Raw genomic sequence first — 16,798 nt, forward strand, 5'->3', positions numbered from 1 at the left:
GCTAGGCTATCACCATACTATTGTCTGTGTCTATGTGTTTTATAAAAAATTAAAAAATAAAAGGACTTCTTCTATCTGAATGTAATGCACTTACGTTTCTAACATTCCAGCACTCATTTCATCCCTTTAAATGGTTCCCTCCCACATGCCCCATTCTCCCATGGTGTAAATACAAATTAGTGTTTTTTTAATCTGTGTTCACCAAGACAGCATAGTTTCATAACTACATGAAGAACACGTAACTTTTCCCATCTGCTAAAAGCCCTCAAAACATATTCCACACTCAAAATGCCTCACACACACACATGCACTATTTAAAAAAACACACACAGAACTTACTCGGAATGCTGCAAGAATGATTCTTGTCACTTTCTCTTTGACAGATTCTTGAAGGATATCGGAGAGAACAGGAATGATATTATAGCGCCGCAGGTGTTCACACATTTGAGGGCTGAATGCCAGGAGCCATATTGAAAAAATCATTTGGTACTGGAGTTGAAAGCCACATTTGTTACTCAAAACTCCCATTATGCTGAAAAGGAACACATATTAAGAAAACGTTTAGTATGACAGTGTAACAAGAAAGGAACAAGAAAGAAGAAGTAACTGACTATTCTTTTTGCACTAATGGAACAAAATCGTGTCCTCAGTTTCTTTTCTGCTAGCAGTAACAAGCGAGCTAGATCCCTGCTCAGAGAAGGCCATTTGCAGCACAGCTTCACTTAACCCTCTCTCCAAAAGTCACAGGACTTCAGCAAGCAGCAGCCTTTGCTGCAAAGAGGCAATGAGAGAGGAAATACAGCCTTGCAATACAGAAGAAGAAACAGTAAAAAGAATCTGACAGACATTACAGAAGCTAAAATCAACAGGACATTCATCTTGATGAAGTCAGATGTATCAAATTCTGAGTCTGGACAACCAAGATGATCATGTATAGCTTTTAAAATATTTAAGAAACTCTGAGAGGAAGGAAGGAATTAGTTTGGCAAAAACCCACCATGAGTCTAAATTTAACATTTAATCATTGAATGTGGGGGTTAGAACTCGAGAAGCTTCTAGTTCAACTGCCCATTATACTGACAAGAAAACTGGGAAAGCTAAATGGAAATCAAAGAAGTTATACCAAGGAAGAGCACTAAGGTAATTTCCCTGGGGAATGCCTCATTCACACAAGGAAGAACAGAAACCATCAAATTAGGCCACTAAAAAATGAGCAGAGGGGTTAGGGGACTAAAAACCTACAGAATGTACAATGTAAAGAATGAACTCTAATGTAAACTATGAACCTCAGTTAGTAAGAATACATCATTATTGGTTCAACAATTGAAACAAATACAGCATATTAATGTAAGATATTAATAACAGGAGAAAGTATGGAAGGGGAGGTATATACGGGAACTCTCCTCACTTTCAATTTTTCTGCAACCTAAAACTGCTCTGAAACATAAAAGTCTATTAATATAAATAAATTTTAAATCTAATTTTACAATCTATAACTATGAACTTAGTGGAAGGTTTATATTTGCACCATTTCTTCCTTTTAAAGACTTGTATTCAGTTATAAATTTTGCTTGAATTGCCCTTAATTTTTTCACGCATGACTTCTCTCTTGAGTCTTTTCTATTTTGGTTGTTATGTAAGACCTGAGTTTTTAAAAATATTGATGGCAGTATTTCAACAGCTGTAAAATCGTGTAATTTTATTCTATTACTACACTAATAACTGGTTTCCTTTTCTAATTCTTCCAATTACTAAGGTAAGCCTTCTACATTTTGTGATGCTATGGCTGAGACTTCAAGCCACATTTCTGCTTTACTAGCCGGTTCTGCCAATAGGAGGTGCTACAGATTGACTGAATCTTGGAGGAAGAAGGGACTGTCTCCTGTTGGCTTCCTTTTCCTGTATCACTCAGCAGCATTTCTTCACCCTGGTGGCAACCACTCTCCCCGTGGCAGCAGCTAAAAGCCTCACTGCACACCCTCAGAGACACCAGCACCAACCATGTGGGTCCCCAACCTATGAGGCCTATACTATGAGCTCAGGGGGATAAGCTCAGATAAGTAGTACTCCCCCTTCTATGGACTAAACTGGAGCTTCATGCAGCCCCTCCTTGAAGCATGCAAATTTAGTAATACCTTTGTTCCCCAGCTTTAGGGGTATCTCCACTAGCTACCTTCCTGACACTTGAGAGTCCTTTTATTTGTTTTCAGAAACCTAGTTAACAAATGTATACCTAGTTAACAGTTCTTCATACTAAATTACCTCTATTAAAATTTAAAAATTTAAATGAACAGAAGGGTTAAGGAGAGGTCAGAACCTCTGTTTTTGTCAGGGCCACTGTTGCTGAAATCAAGACAGAAAGGTTTCAAAGAAAGGTGTTATCAACAATGATGAACACCACAAAGAAGTTTAAGAGAATATAAAATTGTCTACAGTATAATGATTCCATTGAAAAGGGAAGTCTTCTCCCTGGCTGGTGTGGCTCAGTGGATTAAGTGTCGGCCTGCAAACCAAAGGGTGGCCAGTTGGATTCCCAGTCAGGGCACATGCCTGGGTTGCAGGCCAGGTCCCCAGTAGGGGGCACATGAGAAGAACCACACACTGATATTTCTCTCCCTCCTTCCCTCCCTTCCCCTATCTCTCTAAAAAGTAAATAAATAAAAACTTTTAAAAAGAGAGAGAGAGAGAAGTCCTCTGTAGCCAAACATTAACCAGAAGAAATGCCTAACGAAGCAAAATAGAACTCCTGTTTACCAGAATACAGAATACAGTGGAGCATGAAGGGTACACTAAGGAGATGCAAAGGACATAAAGGCCCAAGAGAAACCTAAATATAGTAACTTAACAAATATGTGTTGAGCATCTATAGGGCAGGTACAATGCAAGACATGGGGGTCCTAATGGCAGGCAAAACAGACACTGTGCATGCTAAAGGAATTAGAGTCTAGTGCAATGGGAGGGAAGGATTCCCAGAGGAAGTGGCCTTGAGGTGAGACCCGATAAATGAGTGGGCATTCACTGCCATTTAGGTCTCTGCTACTCCTCTCAACTTGGTGAGTTTAGTGTTACTGTTAAAGTTACTGAAAAAAATCACTAAATGATGTTGTATAATCCTAAATACTACCTTTGTTAGGTATTTAATGCTATTTTCCAACTAGACTATAAATTTCTTAGAGGAAAGGGCCATTTATGGTTCTTTGTATTCTCCATCGTAAATAGTACATTACAGAGAGCTCAAAAAATACAGTAATTGTCATAGCCAAGATTAGAAAGGACGCTAAGGTCCATGAGGCCAAAAGAACTAGTATTCTGTTTCTGAAGTAAGGTTTTTCAAAATATCAAGCCAGTGCAGGGAGTAGGGAAGAACAGCAGCTAGTTTCCGGGCTGACATGTACACTTTCAGCCGGCTGCTGCTCTTCAAACCCACGAGCACCTCACACCTCATGGAACATCTCCCAATAACACAATGTTTTAATGTTAAAAAAAAAACCCTTACCTTTCATTCACATACTTATTTATATTTTCAAAATATTTCAAATATTTGGGGTATAACATTTGTGGAGGCAATTTGAATTTGTAGAGGCAATTATCCCAGGAAAAGTTCCCTTTTAGCTCCAGCATTTAAAAAAAAATTTGTGCCAATCTTTAGACTTCTAGTGAAGTCAACAATACACAAGACAATGCAAGTATATTTTTGTTCTTATATAGGTATATAAACAGTCAGAAATGGTACTGTATCATTCATATAAAAGGTTTTTTAACCAAAAACAAAAGAAACAAGGCTGTATGGATGAAAATGTACCGGTGTTTTAAAAACATCAGTTCTCTTCTCCTCTCTTCAAACAGGCTACCCTCATAAATTTCTCCTCTTCACATGATTCTACTTGTGATTTGAGGAGTACCAAAGAAAACAAAGAAGAAACTTTCGATCCTAAACAAAGAAGATGGAAAAGCAGAAAGCACATGTTTTATTTCTTTAAAAATTGAAAAAGTTAAATGACTTGTATAAATTGCTACACTATTGGTGAATGAACATATTATGCCTTTATTAATGCCTATTCTCAATCTACAGATCTCTTTGATTACGTCTAATCTTATTAGTAGTGATTACTATATCAAAATGGGTAGGATGATCATGGAATATTCTAGACTGTATTTATCCCTGTGCTTGTTGCTAAACTGGATGGTTAATATTGCTTACTGTCCTCCAAAATCCTAAGTGCTAGTACCTACAACAGCAGCATTTAGTTAGCTTCCGTATACCATTAGAGCCTAGTGAACCAACTTTTAGTTATTTGAGCGGTTTTTTTAGCAATTATAATTATTTGTAGAAATTGGTGTTTTGTGACTTTTATTCTCTCACCAGCTTTCCAAAGAACAAAAATAATCTACTTTGTGTTTAATAGAATAAAATTCAATTTATTTTGCAATTATCACACAGGCCTTTTAAACGTAAGACACAGTATGGGATCTTAATGTTTAATGTTATCTGTAATTTAAAGATTTACACTACTTCACCATCCTAGACGTTGTTTGATCAATAGGCATTCATTATTCCCAACTATGCTAAAAAAATTAAAGGCTAAAAGTGTAAGAAATTTAGAAAATAATGGAATTGCCTAGGAAAATAATATAATAGTGAAATAAATAAGTATCCTTTCTTATTGCATTGCCCAAAATATTGCATCATTTTTTAAAGAAGGGAGGTCTACCTTTATTAACATCAGTGCCCTACGACTGCTATCGTTACAGCAGTCTGCCTGCAAACCCCGCCCTGGGCTGGCTTCTGGGAACTTGACCGGTAAACAGTTCCCTACACTGATACAAAACTTTTCCTAAATGACGAGGGTGGCTCACAGTACCTAAAATGTTTTCACAAAGAATATGTTTATGCTGAATACCTGCTTTCCTTCTGGAGACTGGAACTTTGCAGCATGCTAAGCAGAGGATGCCTACCTGACAAGCCTCCAATAAAAACTATAGGCTTGAAGTCCCTAGTGGGTTTCTTGGGCAGAAACCTTACACAAATGTTCTTGCATTATCACTGCTGGAGGAAAAGTGTGCTTGTGACTCCCTCATGGAGGAGACAGAACATAAGGAAGCTTCATGTGGATTCTTTCAGACTCAGCCTGTGTATCCATCCCCACCCTGTCTCTGTAATAAATCTCGGCTAAATGCAGAGTCCCCTGACTCCCTCTGTTGAGTTTCCTGAAAATTCAGTACTTTTTATTTTCTGCCTATAACAATTACCTGAGGAAAGCATTTCAGTTATTAGATGATCAGAAGTTGAAAGCAAAGGCAGACGGCAATCCATTCTCTAACAATGATGATGAAATTGGCCACATTTGTAATTCTTCAGATGACTATACCATAAATTTATTTTCTCAAACTCAAAGTCGATGAGTGATCAATATATTTCAAAGGACAAAAAGAAAATATGGTATTCTCCCATAGCCATTCAACATGAAAGACTTCAACACAATGCTTTGCAATAAGACCACTGCATTTTGCCAGGACATATGAGGGTTTTCTCTCATCTTTTGTAATGTCTGTGCACCAAAAATCACTTACTACAAAAGGTGTGCTATACAAGAATTCTTATTAAAATTTCCAATGGTTGTTGTTCACTATCTCATTATTCCTAATTCCATTAATTATTCATAAAATAACTAAATATATACTTTACAAAGGATCTAGATGGCAAATGGTGATGACTATTTTTCCTTATATACTGTTATATAAGTAAAAACAGACTGAAATTTTGCATCTCAATATAAAATTATGACTTTATTGAGTCGATGGTTATTGATTAGCTCATGACAATTCAAATGCAACTCATAAGAACAGCCATTTGCAGAAGTAAGCCACCCTAAGAAACTGCATGCAAATACTGGCGGAGAAGATCTAGGGTATTTGGCCCCTTTGACAGGTATATCCATCCCTACACTGGAGATAGGATGCATCAGTCTACTACAATCTGATGACACAGCACCAGGATCATTCAGTGAACTTTTCTGGCTCTCAAGCCTTGCTCACCAAGGAACCATCTGTTGATAAACCAGCTTGCTGTATAGATTTTCCAACAGAGAACAATGTCTTCACTAACTTAAAAGAGTATTTGGTATAAGAGCTGTGAGTTCTCTCATTATGAATAAATAAACTGCCTTGTGGTAGAAAAGAGGATTTCATATGTTTGTTTTGGGGTTTGGGGAGGTTCTTTGTATAAATACATTTGAGTACCCCACAAAGAATGGACTAATTATACAGCATTACAAAGAACATCTTTTATTCACTCTTTTTTGCATAAGACTTTTTCTTATCACTGTTCCTTTTTATTGAATTCACTGGGGTGACAATGGTTAACAAAATTATACACATTTCGGATGCACAATTCTACACCACATCATCTATACACTATATTGTATGTTCACCACCTCAAGTATCCTTCCATCACCATTTATTCCCCGGTACCCTCCTCCACCTCTCTCCACCCACCCCACCTCCACCCCAGCAATCACCACACTGTGGTCCAAGTCCGTGAGTTTTTCCTTGTTTTTTTTCTTTTTTGCTCAATCCCTCCAACCAGCATCCCCAACCCAACAGCTTTTAGTCTCCTCTCCTATCTATGAATCTGTCACTATTTTGCTTCTTAATTCATTTTGTTCATTAAATTCCACATCTGAGTGAAATCATATGGTATTTGTCTTTCTCTGACTGGCTTATTTCACCTAGCATAATGCTCTCCATTCTTACTGATTTTTGCCTGCATTTACCACAAGATAGTTTTACGACTGCTTTACTAATCTGAGTACCTGGAATTTATTCTATCAAGATTAGGTTTTTAGAGGGTGGAAGCAAGGGAGGGAGGTGGGTTTGGCTGGGGTGGGGGAGAGGGGTGGGGAGAAAGTGCAGACAACTGTAATTGAACAACAGTAAAGTAATTTAAAATAAATAGACAAATAATTTTTAAAAAGATTAGGTTTTCATGAGTCCTTAACTTCTTATAATAGCATAGACCAAGCAAAGGAGGGGAAATATTCCATCTGGCAGTTATTAGTTATTGACTTCTATGACAGTTAGCATTATCCACTGTTAAACAGACACAAAACAGTTAAAATATGTCTTTTGGATGATTAATACTATTAATTTCTTTGCAAATGTCAAGGATGGATGTTTTTAAATGCTATGCTACATGAAAAGTAAAAGGGCACTCACCAGTTTACCCCATCTGCTTCTACCCAGGCAAAGCGGTACTCATTGACCCGAAGCATCAGCTGCAGACACCCGGCAACACACTGTACATACTGAGAGCTCTACACAAGAAGAAGTACAAGTTTTAAGATTGGAGAGCACCTAAAGTCATGACACCACACATATACAAAAAGTCTGGATTTTTTTTACTAGAGTTTCTTTCTCATCACCAGAACATTCAGAAGTCCCTAATGTTTTTTTCAAAAATCAATCCTCATTTTTGCTTTTCTCTCTACCTCTTAGAAATAAAGCAGATTTTCTCTGTCAAATTAAACCTACACAGTTCAAGGCTGCTTAACACACATAGGGAAATATGGTTTGATAATTACTTTGTAATGTTTTATTTCCCCTGAAGAGAGGCACTGTATGGAGAATACTACTGTTCATAATTACAGAATAGCAAAAAAACCAATAAAATTAAAGAGATAAAAGTTGTACGCTTTCAGACAGGCCTATATTTGAATGATTTTGGTCAAGTTACTGAACCTTTCCAATACTCATTATCTTCACGCATAAAGAGGATGACATCCCAAGCACCTGGAAACTGAATAAAGGAGAACCTTAAAAAAAAAAAAACAAAAAACTGCACAGGATGTAAAAAATCTAAATAAACACTTGAAAAAGACTCTATACTTTTTAAAAACAGTTAGTTCAAGCACTGTCTTAAGAGAAACTGTGGTTAAATCTGAAGCTAGAAATGAACAAAAATAATAACCCCAGGAATTTGCAGGCTCCTCCATTTTAGCAAAGCTAATAGTAACACTGGGCATGGACTCTTCTCTGAATATTTCCTATGAAATTTACATCTCTAAGAAATGGAGACACAAGAGGTAATTTCAGACTCTAGCCTTAAAGAATAAAAAAGAAGAAGAAGAAGAAGGGACTTCTGGTCAAGATGGAGGCATAGGTAAACACTGCTCACCACCTCACACAACCATATCAAAATTACAACTAGAATACAGGACAACCATAACTCAGAACCATCAGAAATCAAGTTGAATGGAAGTCTGACAACTATGGAAATAAAGAAGCCATATCCATCCAGACTGGAAGGAGGGGGAGAGTCACAGAACAGGCTGGTCCCAATCTACATGTGGTGGATAAAAATTCAGAAGGGATATTTGAGGAGCAAAGAGTCCCAGGCCCACAGTAGGACCCGAGCCCAGGGTTCCAGTGCCAGGGGATAAGTGCTCATAAATTCTGGCTCCAAAAACCAGTGAGGATTGAGTCAGTAGAAGAAACTTGTAGAGTCCCAAGCAGTTCTGCTTAAAGAACCCACATATGGACTTACTCAGACTAACTCCCTCTGAGCTTCAGCACTGGGATAGCAGCTTGAAAGGCACCAGCAGCATACGGGGAGGAACTGAAGTGTTGGGTATCAAGGCAGGAGCTGGCAGACAGCTTTCTCTCAAACAGAAAGGTGGGCAGAGGCCACTGCCCCTTTGCTGAGCCTTCCCCCAACAGAGCCACAGAGCTGGCAGGCGGATGCCATATCTGAAAGTCCATCAACTGGCTAACACTGTTTGCCCCACCCAAGAGATCCCGAGACTCCTTCCCACCCAAAATGTTAACCATGACTTTTTCATATAAATGGCTGGTCTTGGCTCATGCTTCACAACTTCCTAAACCCTTTCAGCCAAGCAACACCCAGCCTCAGAAAGCCTGTAGCCCCCGTACCTCTTGCTAAGTGATCCAGGCTCAGCACTAGCAGGAGCCAGCCTACATTCACAGCTTGGCTTCCTTTGGGAATCTCCAGGCCCCCAAGTAGCAGCCATATCAGATTGCTTTATTTCTCAGGCAGGGTAGCACTGGGCAGAACAAAGGTGGGAGCAGACCTTGGCTTCCACCACCCAGGAAACCCCAGAGCCTGTGCACCCAGTGGACAGCTCCAGACCATATCAGAGCACCACCACCCTGCCCCTGCACAACTGATCTTCCACAGAGGGCAGAGGTTGGTGGTCAGTGGTCACAGCCAGTCCTTGAAACTGACTGGCCTATATAAATCCCTCCCATTGACCTGCCAACAGCAATCAAGGCTCAACTACAAGAGAACGGTGGTGTACTCAGCCCACACAAAAGGCACACCTGAGTACCCAGTTCAAGTGATACTGGAGGCTGTGCCACTGGACCTTACAGGACACTTAGTACATTAGGCCATGCAACCAAGACAGCAAATCATAGCAGCTCCACCTAACACAAAAACAAACACAGGAGGCTGCCAAAATGAACAGATAAAGAAGGATGGACCAAATAAAAGAACAGATCAAAACTCCAGAAAAAGAACTAAATAAAACGGAGATAAACAATCTATCAGATACAGAGTTAAAAACACTGGTTATAAGGATGCTCATGAAACTTGGCAAGGACCTCAACAGCATAAAAAAGATCCAGTCAGAAACAAAGGATTCACTAATTGAAATTAAGAACAATTTAAGGGGAAACAACAGTAGAATGGGTGAAACCAAGAATCAAATCAATGACTTGGAACATAAGGAAGCAAAAAACCCACCAACTAGAACAAGAAGAAAAAAGAATCCAAAAAAATTAGGATAGTATAAGCAGTCTGTGGGACTACTTTAAGCATTCCAACATTCACATCATAGGGGTGCCAGAAGGAAAAGAAATTGAAAATCTATTTGAAAAAATAATACAAGAAAACTTCCCTAATTTGGCAAAGGAAGTAGACATGCAAGTCCAGGAAGCACAGAGTCCCAAACAAGATGGATGCAAAGAGGCCCACTTCAAGACACAGCATATCTAAAATGCCAAAGGTTAAACATGGAGAGAATCTTAAAAGCAGGAAGAGGATAGCAGTTAATTACCTACAGGGGAGTTCCCACGAGACTGTCAGCTGATTTCTCAAAAGAAACTTTGCAAGGTAGAAGGGATAGGCAAGAAATATGCGAAGTCATGAAAATCAAGGACCTACAGCCAAGATTGCTCTATCCAGAAAAACTATCATTTAGAATCAAAGGGCAGATAAAGAGCTTCTCAGACAAGAAAAAGCTAAAGGAGTTCATCATCACCAAACCATTATTATACAAAATGTTAAAGGGACTTATTCAAGAAAAAGAATATAAAAACTATGAACAATAAAATGGAAATAAATACATATCAACAACTGAATCTAAACAACAAACTAAACAAACAAGAACAGAGAATCGTGGATACAGAGAGCATTTGATGATTGCCAGATGGGAGAGAGGTGTGGGGGAATGGGTGAAGAGGTAAGGGGATTAAGAAGTTCAAATAGGTAGTTACAGAACAGCAGATGTAAAACACAGTAATAAGAAAAGGAGTAGCCACAGAACTTATATGCATGACCCATGGACAATGAACATGGTGTGGGGATTGCCTGAGGGAGTAGGGGTTGCTGGGTGGAGGGGGGCAAAGGGGAAAAATTGGGACATTTGTAATAGCATAATCAATGATACATAATTTAAAAAATTAAAAACACTAGAAGAAAATGAAACAATATATCACAACATGCCCTGGCTGGTATCTCAGTTAATTAGAGTATCATCCCCGATATGCCAAGGTGGCAGGTTCAATTCCCAGTCAGGGCACATACAAAGAGCAACCAATGAATGCATAAATTAGTGGAACAACAAATCAATGTTTTTCTGTCCCTCTCTTTCTCTCTCCCTTCCTCTCTCTAAAATCAATAAATAAAAGAAATCAAACAACATATCACAAATAATTGAATGCAGAAGCAGCTATAACAGAAAACTCAGATGTCTTCAAGAGATTTGTAAAAATGTAAAACAATGGTAGCCTCTCTCTAGTTTTTTATTTTGAAAAATACCATTATTTTTCTTAAAACATGTTATCATAATGGGTTTATTTTTATTGAACTAATAAATTGTTTAAATTTTTAAAAAGATGAAGGAAAAAAAGGAGAGACTTGTGGATGTTCTATAAATTCACTAAACCTAATATGCACAATGCTCTGTTTTAATTTAAACAAAATTTGTTAAAAACCTGACACTTCAAAAAAATCCAGGCACTTAATACAAAAACACACTTATCAAGAAAAGATTATTTTAGATTTTATCTAGAAAGTATTGAACATAGTTGCCCAAAAGCACAATATATCCAGTAACATAATTTGCCTGAAAACTCAAAACATTAGCAGAAATTAATGACCAAAAGAGTAGTGAATTTTTAGCTCTAAAACAATCTTCCATAGTGGGGAAAAAAAATTGTATTTTTTCCAATAAAGTCAGCAGGTACTAATCCTCAATGAAAGAGGAATTCCATTTTTCTTGTTGAAAGACAGACTAAGCGAGGTTTCTACATATCATCAATAAAAAAGACAATCTAGGGTATTCTCGCCTCTTCCATTTATCAACAATTTTGTCTCAACACAAAAATTTCTTGGTTCACTATAAGTCTTCCTTTTCTGAGTCCATTTATCATACTATTTTGAAATACATGACACATTTCAAATATGGACTTTTCATTGTTATTTGTAGCTTCAGAATTCACATTATAAATAAGCACATAAAAGATGCTAGTTCTAAAACTGTACTCTCTCCTACTATATAAGGCAATCCAAATACAATTCCAGAAATTACTCTCACAGTACAGAGTGAAGGCAGCACTGGTAAATGATTGAATTACTGCCCTGAATTAAAGTAAATTGTATCTCCTCTTTGTCTTTCACTTACATTATCCTATTAATCTCATGTGTAAATTATTCATTTTTTTAGTTTATTTTTATTGTTTATGCTGTTACTGTTGTTCCTTCTCTTTCTCCCCTTCCCTACCTCCACCCAGCTCCATCCTCTCCCCACCCCTGGCCAATCCCCATAAGGTTGTCATGTCCATGGTTGTGCATAAATGTTCTTTGGTTAATCCCTTCACCAATATTTTTAAAGAAAATAATCAGCCTTCAATCAATGCAACCAGTCACCATTTCTAGTACTACACAAAGGTAATTTGCTACTACTGCAGAAAATCATACAATCACGTAAAGCCATCAAGCAATTCTGGTCTGTTCTGCCATTCCCCAGAGTCTCTGTCATACATGCACCACTATCCTCCTGTCTTACTCTCTGCCCTCTCTCTCAGCAGTATGAGAAAACATAGGGATCATTAGTAAGAGATTCACTCAGCTATCAACACCTTATTCTCCAAGCTGAACTTCAGTTACAGCCACTGTTAACCTCTCTCTCGCCTAGGAGATAGGTTGACTCCTTCCTGCCTAAGACCTGATGCCCCAGCAAGGTTTGTATCACATTCCTCCCACCTAATGATCCATCAGTCAGACCCCTCTCCTATATCTTCAATCTGTGTTTGCTTGGTTGCCTTTCCTCAGCCTCTAAATATACTCAATTATTACCCATCTTTAAACCATCCCTAAACCTGTACCAATCTCTGCATCTTTCTTTCTCCCGATACATTTAGGTTTCTTGAAAGAATTATCACCAACTTTTTAACCTCTTGTATCTCATCATCCAACTTAACATGGCAAATGCTAGGATTACCAGTGACCTTATGTTTTTTTTTAATTTTGTATTTCTTTTTATCATTTTTTTATTTTCAATTACAGTTGGCATATATTATTATTTTAGTTTCAGGTGTACACTCCAGTGATAGACATTATTACAAATTGGTTGTCACTGAATAGTCACGGGGATATAAAAGTACAGCATAGGAAATATATAGTCAATAATAATATTCTATTAACTATGTATAGTATCAGATGGGTATGAGATTTATCAGGATGATCACTTAGTAAAGTTACGAAATGTCTAATCACCAGTGACCTTAAATTGCCCATACCAACAGTTACTTTCACCTAAAAACCAGACCTCTATCTCCAACTACTTACCGGAAAGCTTTCCCCATTCTCCCCTCCTTTTGAACTGACTCACCTGCTGCTACAAGTCTTAAATGTTAACACCTCCATCATGAAGAAAAGCCAGTAGTATAACAATGATTAAGAACAAAGGCTCTAAACCAGCCTCACTTACCCACTTAAAAGCTATGTGACCTTGAATGAGCATCCTACCTATAAAATGGGGATAACAAGGACAAATCCCCTGGGGTGTGGAGATAACTTCATTAGTTAAAGCATGGGTTTTCCCTGCTACCTGTCACATAACGTTTAACAATTGTTTGCTGTTGCATCTAATATTGTATTCTGATTTTCTCCAGATGGAATTAATCCCTTTTACAGGGCCACACATAAATCCTATTCTTGTCTCTTGAGTGTGTGTGTGGTGCAACAGTCATGCTCGTTAGGCCAGAAAGCAAAAGAGGAGTCTTCTTTAATTTTAACACTTGAGCATAGTCCCTGGTAAATACCAACGCTTTAAAAGTATTTGTTTGGCCCTAGCTGGTGTAGCTCAGTGGATTGAATGTGGGCCTGCAAACCAAAGGGTCGCTGGTTAGATTCCAAGTCAGGGCACATGCCCGGGTTGCCGGCCAGGTTGCCCCAGTTAAGGGCACGTGAGGGGCAACCACACATTGATATTTCTCTCCCTCTCTTCTCCTTCTCTTCCCCTCTCTAAAAATAAATAACTAAACAAAATGTTTTAAAAAATCTTTAAATCTTTAAAAAAAATAATTCTTAAAAAACAAAAAATAAAAACACTTGTTTGCTAAATGAATAAATAAATATTCATTGCACTTGACCTTATGTTTTTCTATTTTGCCACTTGGCTTTAGAAAGAAAAAAAATAGAATCTAAAATTTTAAAATACAGGGTAGGGCTAAAGTACGTTTACAGTTGCGAGTACACAAAACAGAATTTATTCTTGTATTATTATTTTTTAGTGATTATATTATTTTCTATATGAGCTGTAAACCTACCTTTGCCCTACCCCTGTATATTTTCTCCAAGTGAATTCCTTTTTGTTTTCTGCCTTGCAAGGTTTTTTTTTTAAAGACAGAAACCCCCAGATTTCATGTTATTACTTCCCTTAAACCATATTCCATGATAATTGTATATAAATATACTATTATCCTCCATATTGTTCAATACTAACACTAAATCTTTTCTTGCTTTATTGTTTTTCTTTTTGCTGGAATTTCCTATTCTATTAACAGACATCATAAAATTTGAAAAGTACTCTTTGAAATGCCTGTAATTACTAATAGGAAATTCTGAAATCTCACAAGATTTCAAATAAAGACAATCTGAACAAGAATTGAAAGGTTAAGAAATAGTCTATTTTATAGGACATTATCAAGAACCACCAAGCTGAAGAGACAGTATTTATGCTGATCAAATATTACACCTTCCAAACACAAAGTCACAAGGAACAAATAAGAAAGAACATCTCTGTGCCTTCCCTTGAGCCTGGCCTTTCACAGGTGGCCTCCCTCTGAGGCTCCCTGACTCCTATGCTCAGAATTCCCAAGAAAGATGCCTATAAGATCATCTTAAAGATGCCTGTAAGATCATGAAGTATAGTTATAAACTAGAAATATGACTTGACAAGTAGCATGAAACCTTATTAACATTTGTGAACATAGTATTTATTGACCTGAATTTATATAAGATGCTTTGTACCTATTTATCATAATATATCCAATCAGTATAGAACAGCATAAAATAAAAAGTCACTCTTACCACCTCTCACTCCTAAGATACAGATTTCTGTGTAACACTACAGAAATTTCCTGTGTCATACATGTACGTCTTTAAAAAAAATAATAAAATAAGATTCCATTCTCCCTGGTAGGGTAGTTCATTTAAAGAGTGTCATGCTGATACACTAAGGCTGTGGGTTCAATTCCCAGTCAGGGCACATACAAGCAAGGAAAATATAACGAGAGACATTGAATTTAAGAACAAAGTGGCAGTAACCAGAGGGAAGTGGGAGGGGATAATGGGGGAAAAGAGGAGAAGGGTTTTCAGGAACAACTATAAAGGACACGTGGACAAAACCAAGGGGGAATGGGATCAGGGGAGGGAGGTGGGGATGGTTGGGGTGGGGGGGGGAATGCAGACAATTGTACTAGAACAACAATTAAAAAAATACCCTGGAATATAATAATCCAGTTTGTTTCTAAATATAAATAAATAAATAATTGTATTAAAAATCTTAAAAAAAGAATGAAACAATGAATTTGCACAAATAAGTAGAAAAACAAACTGATATGTTTGTCTGTCTGTCTCTCTCCCTCCCTTCCTTTCTCCCTCTAAGAAACGAATGAAAATTTTTGAAAAACAGATTCTATTCCTTGTACACTCTTGAAGGACCTGTTCAAGCACTGCCACAGTGTACTAAAATAATCGAAAGTATGTAATAACTTGTCTCATGCTGCCCTCCCCAGGATGCAGGCAGCCCTAGAAGTTAGGAGTCATGCCCACCTTGTTCAGTGTTATGCTTTCACACACTGCACTGTACTAGCAGGCACTCAATATTTCTTGAATGAATGAATAAAAAACAAATACAAACAAACATCCTATCTTACACTAATACCAAATGAATGGGGTCCTGACAGATATGGTTTGATAATTACAAGTTTGACCAAAAAATTTATACTGATAATAACCAATAATTATCACTTCTAGAATTATAATCAATAATAAACACTTCTAGAATTAAGTGTTCCAGACTACCTACCAAAAGATATACACAAGAATGTTTATAGCAAAGTTATTCACAATAGCCAAAACTTAGAAGTAACCCAAATATCCATCAATAGTGAATGGATATTTCATAGATTACTATATATAGCAATAAAAATAATGGTTATTAATTTAACAGATACTACATAGCAATTAAAAGATTACTGCTAAATGCAACATGAATGATTCTTTAATTCATGTTGGGCAATGACAATACTGGGCAAGAGAATTCAAACACATAAAACTTCATTCTGCATATGTTTCCACTTATATAAAATTAAAAATCATGTAAAACTAATTTATAGTAATAGATATAACGATAACCTTTGTGGGAGTTGAAGTGAAAGGAAATATTTAGTAGGAGTACACATGACAAATTCATTCAGCTGAAAATTTAAAATATGAGCATTTTACTTTATGTAAATTATGACATGAAAAAAGAAACAAAGACTAAAAGGAAAAGAAGGAAGGAGGGAGATATTTGCCAATGAGAAGTTTGGCCAAATTATCTTTGGCAAGTCACCTAAATCCTCCAAAACTGTTTTCTCATCAACAAAGAAAAATAATACCAGCCCTGGCAAATTAAAAAAAACAAAAAACAAAAAAAACCCTGCTACTCAAATCAGTTTCTATAAAGCATTAAACAATTGCAAAGTATACTATTATTATTGTTACCTCATATTCAGAAACTAATATATACACTTAAGCCCAAGATTCACCTGAAATTGGTTTATCAAAAAAGATCCCTAGTCAATACTCATAACACCTAGACTAAATTAACACCTAAATTCACTTATGATACTTTAGTCTTAGACTTAAGTCTTACTAAAAAGGTAACTTCACTATTAATTTTCAAATTTATAAATCTCCTTCAAGTACTTCTTTCATTCTAATTTGCTTAGTCATGTAATGACTGCTGGGATTTTTTATTATGAGGAAAAATTAATGTGAACTTAATAT

The 16,798-nt window shown here is 36.9% G+C and overlaps 1 protein-coding gene across 4 annotated transcripts in view; it reads right to left on the reverse strand.

The window, feature by feature from the left end:
* ATP6V1H (ATPase H+ transporting V1 subunit H) overlaps positions 1-16,798 on the reverse strand; it is a 116,876-nt gene that overhangs the window by 73,884 nt on the left and 26,194 nt on the right. For all 4 annotated transcript variants that reach the window (XM_045186094.3, XM_045186093.3, XM_024578261.4 and 1 more), the window contains 2 exons: positions 7,216-7,313; positions 340-532 (listed from right to left, as the gene is read on the reverse strand). In XM_045186094.3, coding sequence (XP_045042029.1) covers positions 340-532; positions 7,216-7,313 — 291 coding nt within the window. The remainder of the gene's footprint in view (positions 1-339; positions 533-7,215; positions 7,314-16,798) is intronic.

The sequence above is a fragment of the Desmodus rotundus genome, chromosome 8, assembly GCF_022682495.2.
Source record: "Desmodus rotundus isolate HL8 chromosome 8, HLdesRot8A.1, whole genome shotgun sequence".
Classification (NCBI taxonomy): Eukaryota; Metazoa; Chordata; class Mammalia; order Chiroptera; family Phyllostomidae; genus Desmodus; species Desmodus rotundus.